Below are 24,818 nucleotides of genomic sequence, written 5' to 3' on the forward strand. Positions count from 1 at the left end.
TTCTCTAAATTCAACAAACCAACAATTTTCTTCATGCCTTAATAATAAAATATGATTTATGCTCACTGATGTCCTATTTTAGTTTCGTTTTGTCAACTGACTTCACTAACAAAGCTACACGCTTCTAACGTCGTTTAGATAACCTTGTTTAAATGTCCATCGGTGGCGTAGTTAACTCTTTGTCAAATATATAAAGTAATAATAGAAAAGGTTTGTTTCCTTTTCTAACAACTGCAATGAGAAATTTGCTTTAGTTATTCATTTATGTGCTGATGTTAACCACATGTGAATGAGAAAGCTTAAAGAGATAAGAAGGAGCGAGAGAAAATGGAAAGAGGACACAGAGCACAGAAGAGGACAGGAACATTCAATTTTACAGGGAAAAGAATCCTAATCTAAAGCAAACAGAACGCAGTCGTCCTGTTAAAGTGTATTTAAGCAAATGAAAAGGTCACATCTTTAACTTGCAACAGTACCATGTAACTTTGCCAATGAATAACACACTTTCTCTTATCATATGTTGCAGTGGATTTTAAGTCGCCATAAATATTCTGAAAATAAGTGTTCGACATAATTTATCATAAAATTGTATTATGAATATACTGTCCAACCTGCTCTCTAGATAGCAGCCAAAAACTACATCTAATCACACAAACAGAGCTAGGTCACGGAAGCCATAACCAAACAATAAAATATTTGCCATTCAAGTCATCAAACGCAGACTGTCAACAATATTTCTTTGGATGTGCAAATTTAGGCCTCAAACAGTATTAAATATTTAAATGACCAAATAAATCTGCCACCAACCTAAAGAACCTGTATCAGGAAAAGACTGATGACAACAACGTCTGCACAGCATAAAGTACTAGAGCAGATTTTTTTCTAAAGTACCATTAACGTCACAAAGCAACAGAAGATATTTTTTGTATTGTATATCCTAGGTTCTATCCATCGGTTGTTGATTGGTTGGAAGCAGAAACGACTGGAGAAATCCTGCATACGTTACTAGAAAAATGTCTGCCGTTTCACCATTATTTTATATTTTTAATATGCCTATACACTTTCACTCCAAAGCAACATTTTATACACAGTGTGGCATCATGCAATAAATGCACTTACAATGTTGGGCAACATGAGACGTTTGGAGAACAATCTCTGATCTTCTCATGAATTATCACATTGGGAAATTGAGGAATTGCATAATTATGCAAGTGAAAAGGAACCAGCATCGAAAGCTAGTTTTTGTTGAATAAATGATGCATAACATTGTGCAACACAGTCTTACCAGCGTCTGTAGTATAGGTCTTTGAGAGGAACACTTCGTAATGCTGCGCCCAGCACCATGAAGAATGCTGACAGCAGCAGAGAAGCTCGCAAACCTTTAGCACAAGACAGAGAGGAAGGAAAGAAGATATATCAGAGAGATGTGATATCTTTTAAGCTTTGATTAACTGGTGAGATTAGTTGTTGATGTAGATCTATCCCCAAAATACCAGCAAATTATGCACGACTATCACGAAGATATTAGGATTAGAAAATCAGATGGGAATGGTTCTTTTTTTTTAACCATCAAAAATAATTAAATATGATTTATTTGTGACAAAACAAATGTTTGAGTCCAAAAGCCATAATGAAACTCCATGAGCATTTTTTCTGGATTCATGCATAGGAGCAGAAACTTGAACTTTGGAAACATTTTTGAGTTTAATATAGAAACTCTGGCCTGTGGTTTTCACAGCCTGTGGCAATCGCTTTCGTGTTGAGAACAAAAGGGAAGGTGAAATGCTCCCATTCAAGATAAAGAGCAACAAACGTGGTTGCAAGTTTTTGCTTAAACATTTACATAAGAACATACCCTTTCTTAGCAAATATATCAAATAAAGTGCACTAATGTGTTAATAAACAGAACTGGAGTGTCGACTAGCTGTATAAGCTAATAGAAAAAGGAGTTAAAATGTGGAAACTGAAGACATTTGTTTGACATTATCAAGTCTTAGAGATAGCTGAAAATGCCTTATTTTCAGGCAAGATAACGTGAAAAGTAGTGAGAAAATGTTAAAAACAAAAGCATTCTGTCCTGTTTGACCAAATGCTCTTTTCTAAATACAAACCATGTGAGTGAAAATGTCATTTTCGAGGCTCAAAAAAGATTCCTCATAAGATAATCTTATCTAGGGACAGTTCACTTAACAATCACAATTCTCTCTCACCCTCATCTCCTCCAAAACTGAAATGCTGTTATTTTACCATATTAGAACAATTCATATTGACCATGTAATAGGCTAAACACTAAAAAAAGTTGTCTATATTTAATCTGAAGACATACAATAGCTTTTTGTTAGGAAAAGACTGAAATCAAAGTCATTAATAGCCAAAAACACAGACCGAAACACCGGTTAATGCATCTCCAGTGAAGCGTTTCGGCTGTGTCAGCGCCGACTCTGTGCACACAGCGTGGTAAGTTAAAACAACATGTCATCAGCATGGACTAACCCCACCGTAAGGATGGTAGAGTAGCAATGTGTAACATTTGTTTTGCTGAATATCAAGAGATGGCTTTACTTTACTACAGTGTGAACATGACACCATCCTGAACAGCATACCAAGTTCAATTACCCAACTTTATTTTTGGTGTTGATGAAAATGTTCAGTTTCAGTTAAATATTCATGCATCACTAGAACCTATAGTTTTGGGTGAGCTCCAGCAATGTATTTATTACACAGATACTTTGTGGTCCTTTAGATGGTTCTAGACCAACGTAAGCATTGGTATAGAATACATCATTTAAATACAAATAATAGAAACGTAGGTACAATATATCTCTTATATCACTGCTGGCAAACAGTGCAGCCAAATTCTCATGTGAACTTTATGAATTGAGATTCTATAAATCTGATCTATAAATCTGGTTTCTTTCAAATAAACAATATAAGATATATGAAGTACTCAGTACTGAAATCAGCTAAGTGACAGTATATGTTGCACAAGTTGAAAGTTCTGTCTCTCCGGCCAGGAGATAATAAAAGGACATAATTAATTTCCATTTTCCATTTACATTCAAGGTCTCACGTTCCTCAACTTAGAAACTCATTAAATTGTTATGACAAGTATGAATACAAAAATGGCATCCTCTGACAGTCAGGCTTACATAAAGACGTATGTCATATGATGTTAGGGAACTGGTTTTGTGGCCTGACATGTGATGAGCTACCTTTTTAGCATTACTTTTTTATTTCACCTGACATAAGGAGTCTTTCTGTGCAGTTTGGGGTTCATCTAACTGACATAAAGCACTGTATAAAACATAATTATTTCCAAATTTTCTAGTTTTTCCAAAATTATGTACTTTGAGAGAATTTCACATCTGGCCACACGAATGTTAAGTCTGTAGTAGATATTCAGATATTCAAAAAGTACTTGGTACATGAACACTTTTGTATGAAATATATGTTGTTATAAAAAACACAATGATATATAAATAGGACTGTTGTATAGAATTATGATTAAGGGTCAATGGTAAATACAAATGATACGTATAAAAGAGATATGATATGAGATATGAACAACTGACTAACGAAGCAGAGCTAAATTTTGTTAATAAAATGAATTTGTGCATACATGACACATTGAAATGATCAAACTGGCTCTGGCTATTATGTGTAATTAGTGATATTACACAATCAACAAATCTGTCCAAATATTGCCAGATGTATCTATTATCATTTGTTTGTATTTACAGATATGGTTGCCATGATAAAACTAACATCAAAACAACTCACCTTTCTTATCCATCAACCACATAAACAACAGCCATGGCAGGTAACCCACTGGACCCCACATCACCAGCACCGCGATATCTGTCGATGAGAACTCAAACACATGCTTGGCTGAGATCTGGATCGGGCCCCAGGTGTTCCACACAAGTCCTTGCATAAAACCCAACAATGAAAACATGGTGAGAACTAACCATCTTCTCCCGTACACCCTGCTCAACACAGGCTGTGTGTTTGTCGCCGGCTGAGATGGAACCAGCAAAGGCTCCCTTTCTCCTTCGGTGCTTTCCACGGCACCCATTGAAAAGACGTGGGATCACGTTTTAAAATGCCTTTATGCTATCCGGCAACGTCTATAACATGCCACATTAAAAACTAGGGCAGTCGTTCAATTGCCAGCTGCCCATCGAAACAAAAACAACCGATGACACTCTCAGCTACGCTCCAAACTTTAATGCGCATGCGCTGCGTCTAGACGGAATGACGTAACGTATGAAACCGAAAATCTTTGTTCTCCATGTTGGATCAACTATGCCATTAACTTAAAGGAGACTTCAGCACTTCTGTTGAGCCAACATGGCCGCTGTTTCGTTTCCCGTGTGTTGAGAGAAAAAACAGCGGCAAGTCTCACGTGAGTTTTGTTTACTAGCTGGAAAATGGGTTTTAGGTGTGCTTACATGTGTGTAGATTCAAAATTGTAAATATTTGCACTAAATTACAATATTATGTTTATGCAGAGGCTGCACATGCACAGACTATGTGTTTTTACATTTTAATATGAAGTTGTCAGTTCTATTGATAGTTGTCACTTAGTAGCTGATTTGACCTAGATATGGTTTTGACTTTGTGATTCACTTGGGTGATTGTGATGTGTTTATCTGAATGCTTTAAAATTAAACTCCTACAGTTTATCTGAAAGATAATATGTGTGTTGTACAAGACAAAATCCACTCGTCTTAATCATCCTTATCTCATTATTTTTATGTAACGTTAGAATGGCTTCAAAACCCTTTACCCCAGAAGAGGCCAGGAGGATTGTCCAGTTTCTACAGAAACCTGCTGTGTTCCTGAACATGACCACAGACTGGCCAGCATTGCATTGGACTGTGGAGCATCTGTCAGCTTGCCTTACAGAGAGGCTTCGATTCCGTATTGGGAAAAGGACTGAGGATATGGGTAAGCCACAAACATCACACAGCCTCTCATAGGTATTAACAAGATCATCAGAGTAGAAGAACTCCATTTGCCCAGGACATCATTTTTAAACATAATCAGGACATTCGTTTTTAAATTGAACTGACAGGTAGTTATGTGTTATGGTGTTACTGACAGGAATAAAGTAAGCGTGGTCAAATTTGGAAGTGTAACAGAAACAAAATTTTAAACATGTTTTGTGGTAGAGGTAGTGTACTTAATGGTAGAATATTGTTTTTTAGAATGCTTTGAGTAACTTTTCCCCAAGAGTGTCAACAGAAAACATAGTAATTTCTGTTATTAGATGCCCTCTATCACAATGTGTAAGTTTCCTTTGAAGGAAACTTTATTTTGAAGTTAATTTGTGACACATTTACAGCAAATGAAACCGTGTGATACGAATAATTGCCAGAAGTGTGAAGCGGTAATAGTTAGCCTTGCAGAAACCTTTGCTACCAGTGGAGGCTTTGCCACTTCAGGTTCCTTGGCACTTCTGGCAAATAGTTATGGCAAACCAGTCCATCATAACTGTTAGACTTTTTACTGAAGTGAAATGTAAATATGGGAAGTGAGTATGAAATGTCAAGCAGTGAAAACTGTACTTCTAAATGTTAAACAACATTTTTCAGTAATAGTTAAAAATGTAAATATGGTGATTTAGTATATATGAAAAATAAACCATTTCTATGTTTAAGTAACCTCTTACAAAATACAGTTCATTTTAAAGTATTCAAAGATTTTTCCAGTGTCCATTTAGAATAAACCCTCTTGCAATAATCTATTCATTAATTACCTTTTGCTTTTGTTTCTCTTTGTTTGCACCAGCTCCTCTTTTTGAAACAGAGTGTTTCTACATTGAAGCAACCATTAAAGAGTTTCTGTCCTGGACTGCCAGTGAAGATGAAGCACTTGTTGGGCCATTTTCTGACTATCACTGCAAAGAATTCTGGGCTTATGCTGATTACAAGTACATTGCCCAGCTTTTTCAGGATAAACCTGCCATGTTTCAGGTAATCCGTGCCAATTACCTTCCATTAATTTAAAGAAATATTTCATATTTTTATTTTTTAAATATTTATTATTATTATTAAGCAATATGTTGTATTTAAATATATATTCCTATAATTTATTAAACTCTATATTTTGCCATTGCGCATTCTAGAGTATTTATGACTGCTAAAATAAAAATAAATGGACAAGACACTACTCTTTTCATTTTCTCCCACAATCAATCATACTCTCAGACCTCATCAAGCACCACATTAACCCATTTGCCTTTTTCCGCATGCCAGTTATGCTTGACAGCGACCAATTTTTCATGAAGTGGTGCTCTACAGCACATGGGGCACGTCAATGACATCAGCTTTGAACAATAAACACAGTCGAATATTCATTAGTATGTATTGCCTTGTCTCCCGAGGATGCTTACCTTTATTTTATGAGCGCTCTGAAACTGTTTATTAGCCTACAGTTGTTACAACATCTCATGAAAAATGATCACAGCACTAGGAATAACAGATATAAAGAGCAATTAATAAATTATTGCTGTTTTATTAATTCAGTAAAACATATCCTATGGCACATCGTTGTCATTCTGTGGACATTTAATGATATTTTGTCAAGGGAACAATAACCTAATGTTCATTTCTAGCTTTCAGTTTTTGTAAATCATAATAAATGCTTATGAGGTGCCAATATTCTCCCTGCCAGCCAGGGCATCGAGAGCAGACAAGGGCCTCTCTTAAATGATGAATAGGGTAGTTTGAACATTGCTGAGGGCTTGATTACATACCATCTCATTTACAGACCCCTGGACATGGTAATGTTTTCATTATCTACCTTCAAGGCCAGCATCTCTGAGTGGTTCTTGTTTGTTATATTGAAAAGAATTGACATCAGTAGGCGATCAAATTGTTTTCTGTTCTTTGTAAACACAAACATTATAACTGCAGGATGTGGTGTGGTCCGACTTTGGCTTTTCTGGACGAGATGGACGAGACAGCACACTTTGGATTGGGACACAGGGTGCTAACACTCCTTGTCACATTGACTCTTATGGTTGCAATCTTGTCTTCCAGATCCAAGGCAGGTATGAACCAGGTTTAGACTAGGTTTACACAAGTTTTGAGGCAAAAACTCTGAAAAACAGGCCAGAGGTATTAGCATTTATTTTGTTTTCAATTATTCAGTTTGCTAACATTATTCTATTTCAGTGTAATTTTAGTACCATTTATGTATTTTTATTGTATTTATTAATATTTTGAATTGGCTTTTATTTTTATATATAAAGTTTTCAGTTTAATTTTAGTTTAGGTTTTAGTAGTTTATTTGCTTTTGTCATGTTTATTAAGTTTTTTGATATTTCTATATAGCTTTCATTTATTTTTATTTCATTTTAGTTTTAGTAATTGTATTACTTAGTAATTTACTTAAATGACTTCAGCTATAACAGGCTAGATCGATTTTAAAGGTTTTCAATTAAAAATTTATATTTTGTTATTGGATTTATCCATACTTTCAGTTGGTTTTTATTTTATGTTTTCAGTTTTCATTTTATTTTTAGTTAAAGCTTTAGTCGTTTTGCTATGTGCTTTTGTCATTTTATTCATTTTTTATATTTCTATTTAGCTTTAATTTATTTTTTATTTCCTTTTTTGTTTTAGTAATTTTATTACTTTAACTTAAACAGGTAACATTTCTAAGGTTTTCATGTAAAACATTTTAATTTATTTACATAACGTTTTTTTTATTGCAGCTTTTTTAATTAACAAAAGCAGTTTTTAATGGTTTTTAGTTTTAGTTTATTTTAGTTAAGACATCTCACCAATCCATGTTGTGTAAAAGACAGTGAGAGAATGTTAGATTTAGGCTTTTTTTTCTATTTACAGACCCTAGACCTGTCACAGAGACAGGTGTGATTTCTCAAGACGCCTGTTTCAGTGAACTCTGTCATGTAGTAGGTAGTAGTAAATTCAATTTAAGTATTTGACATATGTTAGAAACAATATGCCCTCATAAATGCCCCTGAAAATCAATGTCACCATTTAATAAACGAGAACCCATAACACTGCTATTTTATTGTATTTCTGTGCGCCAGTATGAACTCTTGACTTGATGAAACTAGTTTTTGATGACTGGCTGCCAATAGGCCCCTGAACAAGATAAGCCCCAGGCAAAACTGCCAATTTGGCTTATTCTATGAAGATGGTTTAGAGCAACACCATGTGATTCCTTCAGATATTGACAAGAGCTCTATCTCGTCTTATGTTAGGGTTCCTGATCCAATCCTGAGCTGTTGAAAGATAGCTATTTATCCTCTGCATTCAAAAGAGCGAATGGGAAACGGAAAGTGCAGTGATGTGTACAGCTATTGAGATATGTTATTTGCTCCATTGAGAGAAGCAGAACCTGACAATGAAGAACCTTCTCCTCCATCTTATCTCTCTCTGGAGCTTGTCTTGTCTCTGTAATTGCTTATTGGGGCTCCTCGTATCAAGATAGCCTGCCACAGAAATCATGTTATTGTATAATATCTCCTGCGAGCAGGTCCATGATACTTTGAGAAATCTATAAGTATTCCCATTCATTTCAATGGCAGTTGCTTGGTTGGCACCTTAAGTAAATACATAACCTGCATGCTAAAAATGTTTCACGCGACATTTTTCTTTACTAATTCAATTAAAGCTAATTCGTCTAGAAACTGACGTTCTGGCAGTTGTTTGTTTCACGCTTTTTACAAGCCACCGAAAAACTTTAGCACTGATAAAAGTTTCTATAACATAATGACATATTTGTGACTGATATATTTATTTGGGCACAAAATCTCAATGGTATTTCAATAAAGTCATTCTTTTTGCAGAAAACGATGGCATCTCTTTCCTCCCGATGACACACACTGTCTCTACCCAACACGTATACCATACGAGGAGTCCAGCGTGTTCAGCCAGGTCAGCGTCGTCCAGCCAGACCTGAAGAAGTTCCCAGCATTCAGAAGAGCTCAAGTCCACACTGTCACTCTGCAGCCTGGTCAGGTAGGCCAATATGACATTTTCTAAATACACTTCTTGTCAAAAGTTTTGGACACACCTACTAATTTGGTGTATCTGGTGCATCCTGGGATGACATCTTAAAAAACACAAAACAAAATTTCTAAAACTAAAATTAAAATGAAAACTAAATGTAAAAATATGTGTACAATAATAGTATATAAAAATACTAAAATAACAGTGGGATTACTTAAAATTACAGTTTATTTATAATTTTATAACAATATAAATCCAACATGACAACGAAAATGGTGCTCTAAGCACTTCTAGAATATTTACCGTTATTGCACAACACTGTGTATACAACTCTCAATTATATTATTTTTGTAGTCATATGAAACTATTTTTTTTTTTTATGTATCTTTGGTGATTTAATCATTCATGCATCTGATTTAGAAAATCTATCTGTAATTTTCTCTTTTGAATAAAGTACTACATTCACTGAGTGCCCACTTTAAAATTTTGCCTCCATGGCAATCTGTTCACTGGCTAATTTTGCCCCATTTTAGAATAGTATTAAATAACACAAATGGGAAGTATTTTTATATCCTAGGATGCTTTTTTAAACAGTATTAAAGAAGTTTCCTTTACTATTACCTTCAAATCACCCATAATAAAATAAAGCAAAAGCTCCAAGAAGCCGTGGTTTACAGTGAATTTATAACAGCTAAGGGGCGTTGTTAGGAGCGTCGTACCTATTCTCTTTTGAATAAAGTACTACATTCACTGAGTGCCCACTTTAAAATTTTGCCTCCATGGCAATCTGTTCACTGGCTAATTTTGCCCCATTTTAGAATAGTATTAAATAACACAAATGGGAAGTATTTTTATATCCTAGGATGCTTTTTTAAACAGTATTAAAGAAGTTTCCTTTACTATTACCTTCAAATCACCCATAATAAAATAAAGCAAAAGCTCCAAGAAGCCGTGGTTTACAGTGAATTTATAACAGCTAAGGGGCGTTGTTAGGAACGGGGCTTATTGCTTTTATAAAACGGTTATTCCATATACGTAGAAAGGTTTCACAAAATAAAACAGAGCAAATAAAGTGTAATGGTATTAATAAAAACAGTATTCTTCCACCAAACAATGTAGTTCCTCAGAAACAGTTGTGGTTGCAACAAAGTGGTTGCCAAGCAACACACAAAGTAAACAAAGGTGTATGTTTGTAGAGTAATTTACAACAGCTTCGAACGCGGCTCAACCAATCAGAATCAAGGACCCGAACTATCCATTTTGTAATGAACAATTTTCTATTTTATTAATAAATTATTATGATAATTATCATTATTGTAATTATTAAAAAAAAAAGTAAATTATATCTATTATTATTAAATTATTTAATTAAAATGATCTAATTTAATTTATCACAATTGTCCACAAAGCTCATTTCAAATGTGTAATCACAAGTTGTTTGCAAATAAAGAAGGGCTTGCTTGAATCGTAACAAATGCAAAATCAGTCAAGATTGGTCCATAAATTACTGTAGAGTGAAGTCATTGATGGTATGTTTCCAAGACATTCAATATAACATTCCCTGAGTGTCTGTTTGGATCCTGTATCACAACAATCGGTTTCCTATGTGTGAATTTTAGCGGCTCGTAGATGAATCACACAGCAGCAGAATAAAGCTGTGTGTGTTTTGTAGCACATCCCCCTCCTTCAGATTCCAGCAGCGTGTGTGAAACCTCTCTGATCAAGCTCTTTGAGAGGCGAGACGGTGGAAAGGCAATTAGCGGCGGTCCAACACAGCGAGCGTACTCTCCGGGAGCACTCACACTTTTCACAGCATACTAATGAAGACGAGAGACACAAACTTCCATTCTCTGAGAGAGCTAACACTGCTCCACTGCCTCTCACTGCAAATACAGGGAAAAAAATCACCAGAAGAACTTTTGTATTTGCAATGTACCTTGAGTTCTGGAAAAAATGGTTTTAACCATCTGGTGCATGTGTGGAAAAAGCAGTTTTGAATCTTTCAGGATGTGATTTACATTCAGTGCCTCGAGCATATTTACCGTTTTCTGTATTCTGAAAGACTCATACTTGTATTCAATTGTATTCTTGTTTTACAGTCTTAGGAAACCAGTTTTGTTATTGTTATCTAAAATTAAAACTACATATAATTGTTTTTGTTAATTGACATAAAGCTGAAATAAAGTCAAATGAATTATAAAATAAAATGACTAAAGCTAAAAAAAAAAAAAAAACTTAAAAGCTAAATAAATGTTAACAATTATTTAAAATATTATAAATATAAAACAAATGACAAGCACATAACACAATTACTAAAACTTTTAACAAAAATTAAAACTCGGATATTCAAATTACTAATAAATACTTTCTAAATAATAAACCCTCTCTAAAAATAATACATTCACTGAGTGCTCACTTTGTCTTTTCCATGGATCTGTTTCTGACATTTGGCTACGTTTGTTTACTCCTTTGTTATTATTATAGAGACTTTGCTTGGATTAAAAACCACTGTATGTGAAAATCGATTGACCTCATCTAGTCTCATAAATATTGCTAGGATATTGATTTTTTTTTATGACCCAAATGATGGGATGTTATACAGAGCACAGCTGCAACCTGGTGGTACATACTATTACAATATGCACATCTTTGGATCATTCTGCGTGCGGAACATAATCATCAGGTTTTACAGTTTTTGTAGTTCATGCAGCTTGAGTGCTGCTGTCAAAACAAAAGAGGAACAAAGTACTAAGAGCATCTGAAATTCAAGTCAATAATTTAACTTTTCACTGATAAACCGAAAATTATTTTTCAATAGCGGTCACTATAGTGCACCCCTACTGTACATTCACTTAATATAAGTACGCACAGCAGGTCATTTTTTGACGTGCTGTTAATATCTTCAGAGTTTTGACTGACTGCTGTGCTGTTATCTTTCATCAGGTTCTGTTTGTCCCCAGACATTGGTGGCACTATGTGGAGTCAGTGGATCCAGTGACTGTCAGGGTGAACTCCTGGACTGAGATGGTAAAACACTTTATACCTCTGCTGGATTATTTCTTATAAAATATCATTGCTTTTTTCATCAAAATGAGATGCTGAAATCAGCAGGCTGCATTCTCGCTGTGCCGTAGGACATGGATGATGAGGCCAGAGTAGGAGAAGCTCTCACTAAGACTATTGTGTGTGCCCTAAAAAGTTCCCCCAGCTTAGACAACAACGACCGCTGGCTCAATCCTACTGAGGTACTCACTCCAGCACATACAGACACAGATACAAAAGATTTCTATTTTAAATAAATGCTGTTCATTTTTTATTCCTGAAAGAATCCTGAAAAAAATTTGTTTCCACAAACATTTTAAGCACTAGGAAATGTTTCTTGAGCAGCATATCAGCATATTAGAATGATTTCTGAAGGATCATGTGACACTGAAGACTGGAGTAATGCCTGCTGAAAATTCAGCTTTGCTATTACAGAATAACTTGCATTTTAAACTATAATAAAATATATTTGAAATTGTAACAATATTTCACGATATTCCTCTATTTCTATAAAAAATTAAATAAAATAAATGCAGCCTTGGTGAGCATAAGAGACTTTCAAAATAAATTTAAAAAAATCTTACAGACCCCAAATTTTGAATGGCAGTGTACGTTTTTGGTGAACTGGCAACCATTTAATTAAGAGAGTTTTACTCACCAGGTTTTTGTAGTTTATGCGTAATGACAAATCCGTTTTTTAAAAGTATACATTCCATATAGGTCTGAACTCACAAAAAGTGAATCTATAATACTGTAAGTGATGACAGATACATGACATTATCTTTAGTCTAGTATATACACACATTTGATTTTATACTGAACAATATTTTAGGACAATATGTTGTGCAGTGTGACTCAGGTCAGTGCCAAGTTTCCTAATAAATAATTTGCTTATCTATTATGTTTTTTTTACATGAATAGCATATGGGAATATTTATGTAATGAATGAAGATGTCATATTTACTGAACACCATGTAATTTTAAACCCATGTGCTGTTTCATGACAAAAAGGAGACATTTTGAAGTATCTCTGCAAACGGTGATACCATTTTGCATTTCAGGTCTTCTGAAGCCGTATGATGAGAGATTATTTGTATGAGAAACATGTTGAAATGGGATTGGAATGCCAAAAATGACAGAATTTAAATGTTTGTGTGAAACTGCTTAACTGTACAGTACAGTGTGTCATCTTGATTGTTGTTTCTTAGGATGGAGTTTCTTCACATGATGAAAACATGCAGTATTTGAACCTAGCAGTAAAGGCTTGTATGGACAAGAGGAGAGATGATACTGAAGGCAGGGCCTCACTTGCAGACCAACCCAGAGCAGAGCTGGGAAAATGCGACGCCAGCGGACTGTTAAAGACTCCAACGTCTCTCTGCTTCGCGATTCCCTTCGGACCTCATCTCATTCCTGTTAATTTGGCTCACAAACCCACATACACCTGCCCAAAGGACACATCTTGTTACTGGTACAATGAGCTGTCACGGTGCCAAAGTACATCCCGAGATGAAGACGAACCAAGAAGTGACAATGAACTTCATCAAAGATCGGGTCCGCATGCACATCAGGAAGCGGGAAGTCCAGGAACCTCAGGAGGAGGTGCTGGTTTGCACATATCAACCAATGACATGCTCCAGTTTCTGGTACACCCTGATGTCATCACTCTAGTTACAAGGCTAATCATGTGTCGACAAAGAGAACTTCACTCTTAATTTGTACTAGATGAACAGTATTTTTATAAATAAAAGATCCCATGCTAATTTTTTCTTGAATCCATCACTCCTTTTGTACACATTAGTTGTCAGCAATGTAATACTCATTTGTTTTCCAGACCCCAAATAATTGATGTAAAACAAAGACTAGATGCGGTCACATTTTGCATGTATTTTGTATGCATCACCTGAATGGTCATTATAACAAAGGCCCTATTCAGACAGACGTAGTTGTTCCCTAATGAGGTTGGGTAAATTTATGTTTCATAAATATGAACTTACTAGTGATTGTAATCCCATTTGAATCGAACAATCTCTGTTTTTCTCACACAACTTCTGTAAAAAGTACATGGCGAATTAAAATGATTTTTCAGCCAAATCGGGTGTAGAAATCTAATCCTGTTGGAGGGGAATGTCTGTGACTGTAGTATACAATTTTTTCACAACGCATTTGCTTAATTACCTTCATCACATACTTTAAACGCAAATTTTATCTTGTTTTTCCACCATAATTATTGATTTTTTTGGTCCAAATTTCTGGGTAAAATAGCAGTTGGTGGTACAAATGAGAGCTGAAATGTGCAAATGGCATTAGACACTGATATTATTGAAGTTTATTGAACATTTTGGGGTCAGTATGACTTTTTCAACTTAGGACTACACATTTGATTTTTTAAGAAATTCATACTTTTATTCAGCAAAGACTAAATTATTTTTTTTTACATTACAACATTTTTTATTTCTAATAAGTGTTGTTCTTTTGAACTTTCTATGCATCAAAGAATTCCCCCCAAAAATGTACATTTCCACAGAAATATTGAGCAGTTGTTTTCAGCATTGATAAAAATAAGAAATGTTTCTAGAGTACCAAATCAGCATATTAGAATGATTTTTGAAGCATCATGTGACACTGGAGACTGGAGTAATGGCTGCTAAATCTTCAGCTTGGCCATGGCAGGCATAATAAATTACATTTGAAAATATATCAAAATAGAAAACAGTTATTTAAATCGTAATATTTCACAATTTCACTATTTTTCCTGTATTTTTGATCAAATACATACAGCCTTATTTGAGCATTAGAGACTTCAAAAACAACAATCTTACAGACCTCAAACTTTTGAAAGGTACAGTAGTGTTCATCACACTCTTAACGATTACATTTTGTAACTGCTAAAAAAACAGATTTCTTTTTGTAAGGTACCATGTAAAGTAAAAGCATAACAATTCCTTCAGCGTAGTAAATTTCTCTTAATTCAGCTGAAATATGATCCCTGAGCAGCAGAGATCAGCATAATGCCACATAAAGGCCCTGGAAAAAAATGATCTGTGTTAACACAGCTACAACAGTCTGATGTGCAAGAAGTTAATTAGCTTATTGGCAATTAATGGATCTGAATTGTTCATAACAAAACCCAGTCATTTTGCTACATCTTGGTTTGCTTCGGCATGTCATTCAAAGAAACTGCCTCATTTTTCTTACTATCAGAACTTCCCACTTTCTCATCATCCGTGTCCTCTCTGAAAATCTTGTCCAGCTGGTCTGGATCCACATAAGTATAGAAATAGGCCATGATGGAGAAGATGATGCTGACAGCCACCAAAAGGCCAGCAAAAAGGAGGAATTCTGTCCACTGTAAATTCAAAATCATTTTGTCAGTGCAGGATTTATGCATTAAAACCATACAGGTGTTTATAAGAAAGCCCACTGCCTACCTGTTCCATCCCGGCCCCCTCTGCCACAGTCAGTACAATGACATTTCCGAATGCCACATTCATAAGCCATCCAGCCTGGAGAACAGACTTCATGCTTGCTGGTGCCTATCCATAAAAGCATAAGAATATGACATTTATAGACACAAGCTTAAGGTACAAGACATTTGATGGACTTACCTGTGAGTAGGAGAACTCCAAACCAGTGATGGAGAACATGACTTCCCCAGCAGTGATGAAGACATACTGTGGAACCTGCCAAGCGATGTGAATATCGTTGGCTTGGATATCCTCCATCTTTTTGAATGTTAGGCCATTACTTTCCTGTGGAAATGAACCATATGCATGTCAAGATACTGATCCATAAAGGCAGTGCATTTTTTGATTGTTGTTTTGAAATTTTCATTGAATGTATGCCTGTGCAGTCTTTTTTTAAAAATGTAATATTTGGGGTTGTCAAGATTAATTTTTTATTTATAAAAGGCTGCATGTATTTGATCAAAAATACAGTTACAACAGTAATATTGTGAAATGAATGCATCCTTTATGAATAAAAGCATTCAATTCTTAAAATTATTCTTAAATTAAATTCATTAAAATAGAAACTGGTAGTGAACAAGTGAGCAGATGCAGTAGCTTAAACAGTCATTATTGTCTATTTGGTGATGCATGTGGCACAAAAACATTGAAATAACTTGAGGCTGCAGAACTGAATGTTGCATGAAGTAAATATTTTGTAGGTGAAAAATCTCATAGATCAGCAAAAATAGCCTGTAAAAACTTCAGCCAAGTTCTCATTGACTTTAGGCCTTATAAAGTACACAGTAACCTATACCTTAAACTGTGCAGTAAAGTAAAAGTTACAGAAAAACATTAACTAGAAACTGAACTCTATCACCCACCTTTGAGAGTATGACAGTATAGAAGGCACCGAAATCAAGAAGTCCCAGGTCGATGTGATATTGGTCAGTGTTTGTTTCGCAAACAACTCCATTGTATCTGAAAAGAGAGTAAATGAACTGTGGTCAGTTGGTGGGCTTACTTGAATCTATATGGATAATAAAATGGATGTGGACTTAAAATACTCACTCTCCCCTAGGTACACTAATATTTTGAGAAATCCCATAATTAGCAGCCGCATAAAATTCATCAGTGCCAACAGTTATGTTGATATTCTCTGTGTGAGTATTGATAAACCTGCAAAAGTAAAATATTCTAAGACAAAAGAGTACTGAAAATGATTTCAGATAATGTCAGTTGTTTTGTCAATGGTTAGCTTGAAGGTATTGATAATTGCAGCAAACACTAAAGTTTAACAAAGCTGTTAAACAGTAACTTTAAACAATATAAAACAATGTCCTGCTAGTATTAATTTACCTTAGATACGCAGCCCCGGTTTCAGATTTGGTGATGTGATCGTTCACCTGTATTTAGTTTAATAACGATTCAAATCATTCAAATTATGTATTGTAATGTATAATAATGTATATGCTGTTACAATCTTTGCTGATGAAATCTGAAATAAAATTTCACAACCAGGTGCTCACCAGTTTGCATACAGTGTCACCAGGTTGTGCAGTGTGCAGGAAGAGACTGTAGGTAGTCCGTTCTGTGAACGTGAGTCCACACTGGTATTCGGCCCCATTGTGAGTGACAGTAACTGTGTAGAGCTGGGATTCGCCAGTAAGCGGAAGACTTGTGTATCCCGAAGGATCCTGCATGACAAGAATGTCTTCAATCATGGCTCTGAATCAGAATTTAGAGTTGGAACTGTATGACATAAGATCATATTCACTCTTATGTCAAGTAATATTGATGTATTCTATACACTACTGTTTAAAAGTTTGGGGTTTGTGAGATTTTCAAAGTTTTTGAATAAAGTGTATACTTTATAAAACAGTGATACTTATTCTTTCAGGATTCTTTGATGAATTGAAAGTCCAGAACTGTTTTTGTTCTTAACGTAAATATTAGTTCTGTCAAACGATTAATCGCATCCAAAATAAAAGTTTTTGTTTACATAATATACGTATGTGTACTGTTTATTTATTATGTATATATAAATACACAAACATTCAGTATATATTTTGAAAATATTTACATGTATATACATTTATATTATATATAAATGTATTTAATATATAAACATAACATTTTCTTAAATATATACATGCATGTGTTTGTATTTATATATACATAATAAATATACACAGTACACACTCATATATTATGTAAACAAAAACTTTTATTTTGGATGCGATTAATCGTTTGACACTTTTCTGTCACTTTTGATCAATTTAAAGCATCCTTGATGAATATAAGTACTGGTTTAACCAAACTTTTGAACAGTAGTGTATTATGGTAATATACACAGAAAAGACATTATAAGTATGTTAAGTATAAACATCGTAAAATGCAATCAGTGTTTGTCTGTAGTGACGTTACCTCATATGATTTAAGTGGATCTGAGAGGACAGTCTGTCCTGGAAACTGCACGGTGACCTCTGAATCCATAAGATTGTAAACCTGAACAAGGCTTTCTTTGGCAGGAGGTGGCTCCACAACAGATTTCTGGCCAGAGAGATGAAATGTAACATTCAGTTAATGTTGACGAGCTTTAAATGACTGCTTTTAGTGGTTCCACAGAAGCTCTTTAGACGCAATATTTGAAAATGTACATACAATGACGTTGATTTCTACAACAGTTGCAGCACAGAATGCAAGTGCAGCAAGGATCATGCCTGCAGCCATCTTTCTTAGTGGACTGAAAATGAACAAGGAAAATTGGATAGAACTTAACACAGACTAGGTTAGTTAAGTGTCCTGTTAACACAAATAATGTTTATATCTTATGGTAGGTTATACTATAACATTTTCCCCTGGTCTAATGTTTTCCATCAAAAATGCACAACTGTAAACAACATTTTGTGTATTAATTTTTATTTCTTATTGTGTGTACAATCTCACAAATGTTGAATCAAGAAACATCCTTTCAAGCAGGTACTTCAGTGTGTGTGTGTGTGTGTGTGTGTGTGTATATATATATATATATATATATAGACTGGTATTGGTAGGTAGATAGGTATTGAAATATGTCTTTTTTTATGTGATTGTGCATTTAAACAGCACTCACGTGAGTTTGATCCGACACAGCCCTATCAGCGGGTATATGCCCATGTCGAAGATCGGGATAAACACCAGAATCAGCAAAGCATTCAGCATCTTAACAACACAGAAACAAACACCCACTAAATGACACTATAACCATTACATGCAGAAAAGACATTGATTATAAAGGTGATAACAATCAAATTTTGTTGCTTAGGTTTTTACAACCTGTCATAAACTGACTGGTCATTTTTATATGACATTACAACAGAGCAGGAGGCAGTAAATATTTAGAATTGAGAGCTTCAATAAACCGTTTTCGTCAAATGAACCTGTATAACATTTCAATTAATATAATCAATAATAAATGTAATGATTTATTTTGTATATACAAAGCTAAGTGTTCAGTAGGGTCCAAAAGTCTGAGACCAAATTGAAAATTTGGGGTTTTATTTTATATACATTTTTTTATTATTATTTTTTTAAAATATGAAAATAAAAAGTTTCAAAATTCCGAAAAATGTTAAACAAGTTCAGATGGAAAATTAAAAACAAAAAAAGATTAAATTATAGATAATATAGTGTTTGATTTTATTAAACTTAATTTACACTTTATGCCAGTCTTTAAGCAAAAATTATATAAAATATTCTATTATTTAAATATTTTATATCATCAAATATTAAAAATCAAATCATGAACACCTAATGACTAATGGCTGTAGCATATGCATGTATGCATCTATATGGTGATCTTTCTGTCTGTTTGTCTCACCTGCATTTGATCAGGCTTTAATATGAAGCCTCCACCCTGTAAAACAAATTAGGAACCCATTATTCTGATTTTGAAGACCATTTTATCATCATTCAGGAGTAAATTGTCTTACGGTCATCTTCAAAACAGTTATGCATAGGCTAAAAGCAAAAACAAAAATCTGCATTTGAATTTCTACAACAAGAACTGCAATAAAATGTTAGATATTTATAACCTTTGGATTCAATAGTGACGATGTCAAAGCCTGTATATTGTTATCAAAAAAAATATCATCAGATCACTTCAAGGGCATCATGTTATCTTACTTGTCATATTGCTCAGTTACTTAGAATAACAAAATAATATTATGAAATGGGGTGTGATAATCCGATTCCAATAAAGTATTAATGTCTTTCTACTGGAGGTCATACAAGAAAGGACTTACAAAATCCATGTTCATTCGAGTGGCTTGCAGAGTCCAGCGTGAACCCTGGCATAGAACAAAGAGAGCAATTCTAAATTAACTTCTTATTATATTTCTCATTGGATTATTCTCTGATCCTTGTAAAGTGCTGTGATCAGAAGAGCAATTTCCACTGGTTCCTTATGTCCGTCAGACTCAGACATTTTCCGATATTAAAAGGAATTCACAAAGAACACAAGGAATCAAGAAATTTTCCTTATTCCTTAAATGACAATTTTCATTTGAGGATGTACTGGCCCTTTAAGTGAAATACTGCAACCATAATTTGAGTGATTAGAAAATACAAAGGATATGAACTGAATATATCCTTTTACCTGCTGGTCAAAGAGAGCCCAAAACATGGGCAATGGAATATAGAGAACCAGCACCCTGAACACCATTTGAATTTCCTGAATGAGCCGCTTCTGTAAAAACATCAAAATCGTGATGTAATTTGGTAGATGGAGCAACATGATTTCAACTTGCTAGATTTGGCTTGTACAGCAACTGAAACATACCGGGTACTTCTCTTCTGCCCAATCCAGCCAGTGACTCCTTTTTGGGCTCTTTTTGGAATTCTTCCATCGATTGCGTATAGCAAACTGGTAAAAACAGAGTAAAAGATGACCATTAGCCTTCTTTTCGTGCTCCAGGTCCTTCAGTAACACATTAAAGAAAGCTGTTGACAAGATTTACTTACCCCAATACATTTGCAGACACACACCAGGACATTTCCTTCTGGAGGACTTTTCTTATATAGCCCACTTCCAGCAATAAATACCACTAGGTGAATAGATGCAAAGTTAATTACATGCCTAATGAGTTAAATGAGGGAGATAAAGGGACCCTAAGTACTGATTTAGAAATAGCATGCTTTTCTCTAGAGCAGTGTTTCTCAACCCTGGTCCTGAGCGCCCCCCAACACTGCACATTTTGTATGTCTCCCTTATCTGACACCCATTTCAGGTCCTGGAGTTTCTTTTAATGAGCTAATGAGTTGAATCAGGTGTGTTTGATTAGGGAGACACACAAAATGTGCAGTGCTGGGGGGCGCCCAGGACCAGGGTTGAGAAACACTGCTCTAGAGTGCAGTAATAATCAAATATTATTTCATATAAGCCGTAATTTGTTGGCAAAAATTATATTTCTCTATTTTAAAATATATTCTACTGCTAAATGAACAAAGAGATGGTAAATTCATTTACATTTATGCATTTAGAAGACACTTTTATCCAAAGCAACTATACAAATAGTAACCAGCACAAAGCAAGAGCCAACATATAGAGGCCCCAAAATGTATTTGGCACTTCTGCCACACGAAAATAAATTTTATAGGCCTATATAAATATCCACTGTATGTGTATATGGTCCATACAGTTTCCAGACAAAGGCTTTATCCCTTCTCTTTCTATACAGGATTCATGGCACAGTGAATGGGGTTCGCTAATGTGCTGTCATAACATACTGGGATTTCAGAATAAATGGCCAGGAGTTACATATACATGCCTACTGTGAAGAGTTGGTTTCACAAATACAATCCACTAGGATTACCAATTCTTCCCAAATTGCTTCCATTCTTCCACCTCAAACTCTCTAAAAATTGAGAGGACCCTCACCTAAGGCAATGACCATTAAAGCCGCAGGAACTCCAAAGGCCAGGGCGTAGCAATCTCCTCCAAAGCACTTCACATCGCCTGTGGAGTTTGAGTGTAATGATGATCTAAGGTTTCTCTAATTGGCATGATAATCACACTTTATGACTGCCACATACTTCTTTAAAAGATTAAATGCAGCCTTATCAGTGAAGCTTATCTTGAGACTGACCTCTTAGTATTGGTGTGACAATGGTGGACAGGACACTTCCAGCATTGATTGACATGTAAAAGATGGAGAAGAATTTTCTCCTCTCTTCTGTCTGAATACAAAAGGGTTAAAAGAAGTTAGACACAATCAAATCAAAAGGTGTGTCTTTTAGCCCATGTCAATTAGATTTGTAATAACCAAAATGACTGTATTCTTAAAAAAAATAAAATCACACTTTTAGATTTTTAAATATTATAATATGTAATTTTTTCCCTGTAATTTTACTGTACAACACTTCGGCTCAATCTCAGATTTTACTGTGTTTTATTAAAAATTACTTTTTGAAATGAGCACATTTTTACATTTATGGAATTTGACAGGTGTGAACGGGGCCACGGTAACTGAAATTATTTTATATTGTGACTTACATGCTCTTCATCAAACTGGTCACCACCAAATGCTGCAACACATGGTTTGATCCCTCCTGTCCCAAAAGCTATGAGGACCAGACCAAGCATTGACAAAACTCTACAAGGAAAGAACAAAATGGTATTTTTCTATCCAAAAAATGGTATTTGTCCTTCCTTCCTCTTCCATAAAATAAATATTTACTTCACTTGAAGCAGATTTACTGTATGGTCTCACAGTAGCATCAAAAGAAACTTACACATGAACAGTGCTGTCCCCCACATCAGGAATGGCACCGACAGACTTGACCACATGACCAATCACATAGACTATAGACAGATAGATGACGGTTCTGTGAACAGGACAAAAAAATTGAGTATTAAGTACAATGCTACAGGCTGTATTTCAGAAACTTATCCTAATTCTTAAGAAATAGAACTTTTTCAAATCTTATGTAAAATTACAATACAATAAGCATTACTAAGCAGATAGGATAAGACTCTAAGTTAGGATGTTTCTTAACACAGCATGACTTACTTGAACTTCCCCAACCATGAGTCGGCTATCAAGGCCCCCAGAACTGGAGTGAAGTAACACAGGCTTGAGAAAGCGTGGTACACAGCTGTAGACAGATTCTTGTCCCAATGTAGGTAGTGGATGAAGTAAAGCGTGAGCACCGCTTTATAAATAAGATGCATAATAATTAATACATCATTAGAGAAAACATTAATATATTAGAAAAGTGATATCAGATTAGAGCGATTAATTTTTCAATTTAATTACCTTTCATTCCATAGTAAGAGAATCTTTCACAGAACTCATTGACCACAATGAAGGCAATGCTAACTGGGTAGTTAGTGCCACATAATTTCTGAGCGCAAAACAAAGAAGCATTTGATTACAAACAGGCTTGTCACATTGACACTGAAAGAAAATAAAAGATAGTTAACAATATCCTAATCATAAATTCAATCTTTTATTTCATTTATCAGAATAAAATGATAGTACGAGTGAAAAATTAACCATGGATGGTTAAATGACACAGAACGTGACAAAAATGCCCCCATGTTGAATTCCTTTGTTTTGTTTATGTCATCTAACGTTTGGAATATTGCACAATATTGTACTCTGTCTAGGCCTATCTTGTTTAGTAGCTTTACAAACTATAGTGACTTCAGATACCTGTATTCCTGTCTGAAAGGCAAGTTATGTTGAGTTGTTAACTAAAATTACATTTTCCAATCTGTAACGAAAAAAAAGTGAAATAAATAACTCTCACCGATGAGCGCTGTACTTTTCCATGGTCCTCTGCATCAACATCTTTGTCTAGAGCAGAAACGATAAGACAAACATCAGGTAGTATAAGTGTGGAATTTTAAATCTGATATCACTCAATAATGTTTATCATTTTTTAAAACTGTGCTTCCACACTCTAAAAAACGCTGGGTTAAATACAACCCAGTGCTGGGTAAAATAGGGACAAACCCAGCAATTGGGTTGTTTTGAGCCAGCGGTTGGGTTAAATGTTTGACCCAGCCTTCTGGGTAGTAACCCAACCGCTGGGTCAAAACAGCCCAATTGCTGGGTTTGTCCCTATTTTACCCAGCACTGGGTTGTATTTAACCTAGCATTTTTTAGAGTGCAGGTTTTACCCTAGCCAACAGGGAAAAAAGGCCAGATCCTGCAGTGCACTTTTTATTTGTTTAGGTAGAATGCAGTTGATAACGCCACATTAAGTCGCGCACATTTCCACTGCTTGCAAGTCTGTAACTCGACATTGTTTTTCCCGCAGGCGCCACTGTTGCATTCAACATTCCTGTCATCGATTATTTGGCAGTGCATCTTATTTTCGCATTGGTATTCTCATATACGTGATATATGCATGTCGCAAAGTTGGTTTATACGGAAATATTAAACTTCACAACTACTTTTAACTCTAAAAATTGCAAAAATGTTCAATCCAATTTGCAAAAAAACAAGGACGTCTCGCAGAGTCGACTCCAACATTTTTGAAGCTGTCACATCGAAGACATTTATTAAAAGCATTTGAAAGAGTTCAAACTTAAAAACAGTCCTCGTTACCCTTCTTTTTCCCCATGTCTTCAATGAATCCAAGTGTGTATTTGGACACTCAACATCTAGTGGATTCCTGAGCACTACGTCGAAGTCCGTCCCTCCACAGAGAGTGAAAACTCATCCGCCTCACGCTGCTGTTAAAGCTGTTTAACCTTCTTGGGTTAATGTTCTACTTCATGACAAAGAATCCCTGACTCCGAACCGGGCGGATCGATGTGCCACATGAGACCCAACACATGCATCAGATGATGTGGTTTATGCGGAGCTACACACTCCTAAACTGTTAATATAGAAACGAACGCCGCACATCTAACGAACTAACGAAAGCAATTGTATGAAGGTAGAATGACGTCAAAAAGATTTGCATACGCAGGGTAATATTTGTGGAAGTGTACATAAGACTGTAAGCGTAAATTAAATTTGCATGCGCAAGAGAAGCTTTGTAAAGGTGTAAATCGCGTTTCAAGCGCAAGAACAAATTATTTGCAGCATTTTACTGTTATTCGTAAGTGTAATTCATGTATTGTGAAACTGCAGCTTCATGCTAACGCAAAATAAATATGATCTGCATGCTTCTGACTTCCATGTTTCCGCGCTTACACTTTTGGCACGTGTTTTTCGCCAAAAGACGGTCAAAAGCACTGCAAGCCTGTGAACAGTGATTTGCAAGCGAAAACAACAGTTTAAAGAACTGCAAAACGGATTGACTGCATAGAACCAATCTGTATGTGTACAAAACTAACTGTTGC

General features: G+C 35.1%; 3 protein-coding genes across 6 annotated transcripts in view; 1 reads left to right on the forward strand and 2 right to left on the reverse strand.

Annotated features, from left to right (window-relative positions):
• The window catches only part of slc49a4 (solute carrier family 49 member 4), a 40,059-nt gene extending 35,829 nt beyond the window's left edge, over positions 1–4,230 (reverse strand). The window contains exons 1-2 of the mRNA XM_016450027.1: positions 3,781–4,230; positions 1,286–1,379 (exon numbers count right to left, since the gene is read on the reverse strand). Of these exons, the coding sequence (XP_016305513.1) occupies positions 1,286–1,379; positions 3,781–4,075 (389 nt within the window). The 5' untranslated portion in view covers positions 4,076–4,230. The remainder of the gene's footprint in view (positions 1–1,285; positions 1,380–3,780) is intronic.
• A 94-nt stretch (positions 4,231–4,324) lies between these two features.
• LOC107660643 (HSPB1-associated protein 1 homolog) lies at positions 4,325–14,409 on the forward strand. 4 transcript variants are annotated; one of them, XM_016450026.1, is made up of 8 exons: positions 4,325–4,405; positions 4,769–4,950; positions 5,794–5,978; positions 6,921–7,057; positions 8,828–8,999; positions 11,934–12,017; positions 12,125–12,235; positions 13,241–14,409. In XM_016450026.1, exons 2-8 carry the CDS (start codon positions 4,770–4,772, stop codon positions 13,745–13,747), a joined length of 1,377 nt encoding a protein of 458 aa, XP_016305512.1. In that variant the 5' UTR covers positions 4,325–4,405; position 4,769; the 3' UTR covers positions 13,748–14,409. The 4 variants fall into 4 exon arrangements, with proteins under 4 accessions (XP_016305512.1, XP_016305508.1, XP_016305511.1 ...); XM_016450022.1 differs by lacking the exon at positions 4,325–4,405 and adding an exon at positions 4,416–4,471; XM_016450025.1 differs by lacking the exon at positions 4,325–4,405 and adding an exon at positions 4,429–4,441.
• A 413-nt stretch (positions 14,410–14,822) lies between these two features.
• slc15a2 (solute carrier family 15 member 2) lies at positions 14,823–24,397 on the reverse strand. The gene is made up of 23 exons (XM_016450028.1): positions 24,076–24,397; positions 23,273–23,319; positions 22,777–22,864; positions 22,531–22,672; positions 22,253–22,345; positions 22,014–22,113; positions 21,607–21,697; positions 21,399–21,476; positions 20,483–20,565; positions 20,301–20,384; positions 20,118–20,207; positions 19,765–19,809; positions 19,341–19,376; positions 18,594–18,682; positions 18,143–18,224; positions 17,906–18,031; positions 17,008–17,175; positions 16,838–16,884; positions 16,550–16,657; positions 16,363–16,459; positions 15,641–15,784; positions 15,464–15,568; positions 14,823–15,381 (listed from the first exon to the last, which is right to left on the reverse strand). Exons 1-23 carry the CDS (start codon positions 24,089–24,091, stop codon positions 15,175–15,177), a joined length of 2,166 nt encoding a protein of 721 aa, XP_016305514.1. The 5' UTR covers positions 24,092–24,397; the 3' UTR covers positions 14,823–15,174.
• Between the last annotated feature and the right edge of the window lie 421 nt (positions 24,398–24,818).

Source organism: Sinocyclocheilus anshuiensis, unplaced genomic scaffold (assembly GCF_001515605.1).
Source record: "Sinocyclocheilus anshuiensis isolate Anshui unplaced genomic scaffold, SAMN03320099.WGS_v1.1 scaffold627, whole genome shotgun sequence".
Lineage (NCBI taxonomy): Eukaryota > Metazoa > Chordata > Actinopteri > Cypriniformes > Cyprinidae > Sinocyclocheilus > Sinocyclocheilus anshuiensis.

What these genes read in the sequence shown, in the direction of transcription:
- LOC107660643 (XM_016450022.1), top strand. Translation starts at nt 4,431, where the DNA reads ATGGGTTTTAGGTGTGCTTACATGTGTGTAGATTCAAAATT. An exon ending in GAAAAGGACTGAGGATATGG is followed by an intron (nt 4,951 to 5,793) that starts GTAAGCCACAAA and finishes TGTTTGCACCAG; the next exon opens with CTCCTCTTTTTGAAACAGAG. An exon ending in TGAACTCCTGGACTGAGATG is followed by an intron (nt 12,018 to 12,124) that starts GTAAAACACTTT and finishes GCTGTGCCGTAG; the next exon opens with GACATGGATGATGAGGCCAG.
- slc15a2 (XM_016450028.1), bottom strand. An exon ending in ACCAGTTTGATGAAGAGCAT is followed by an intron (nt 21,698 to 22,013) that starts GTAAGTCACAAT and finishes TTTTGTATTCAG; the next exon opens with ACAGAAGAGAGGAGAAAATT. An exon ending in ATCCACTTAAATCATATGAG is followed by an intron (nt 17,176 to 17,905) that starts GTAACGTCACTA and finishes CTTGTCATGCAG; the next exon opens with GATCCTTCGGGATACACAAG.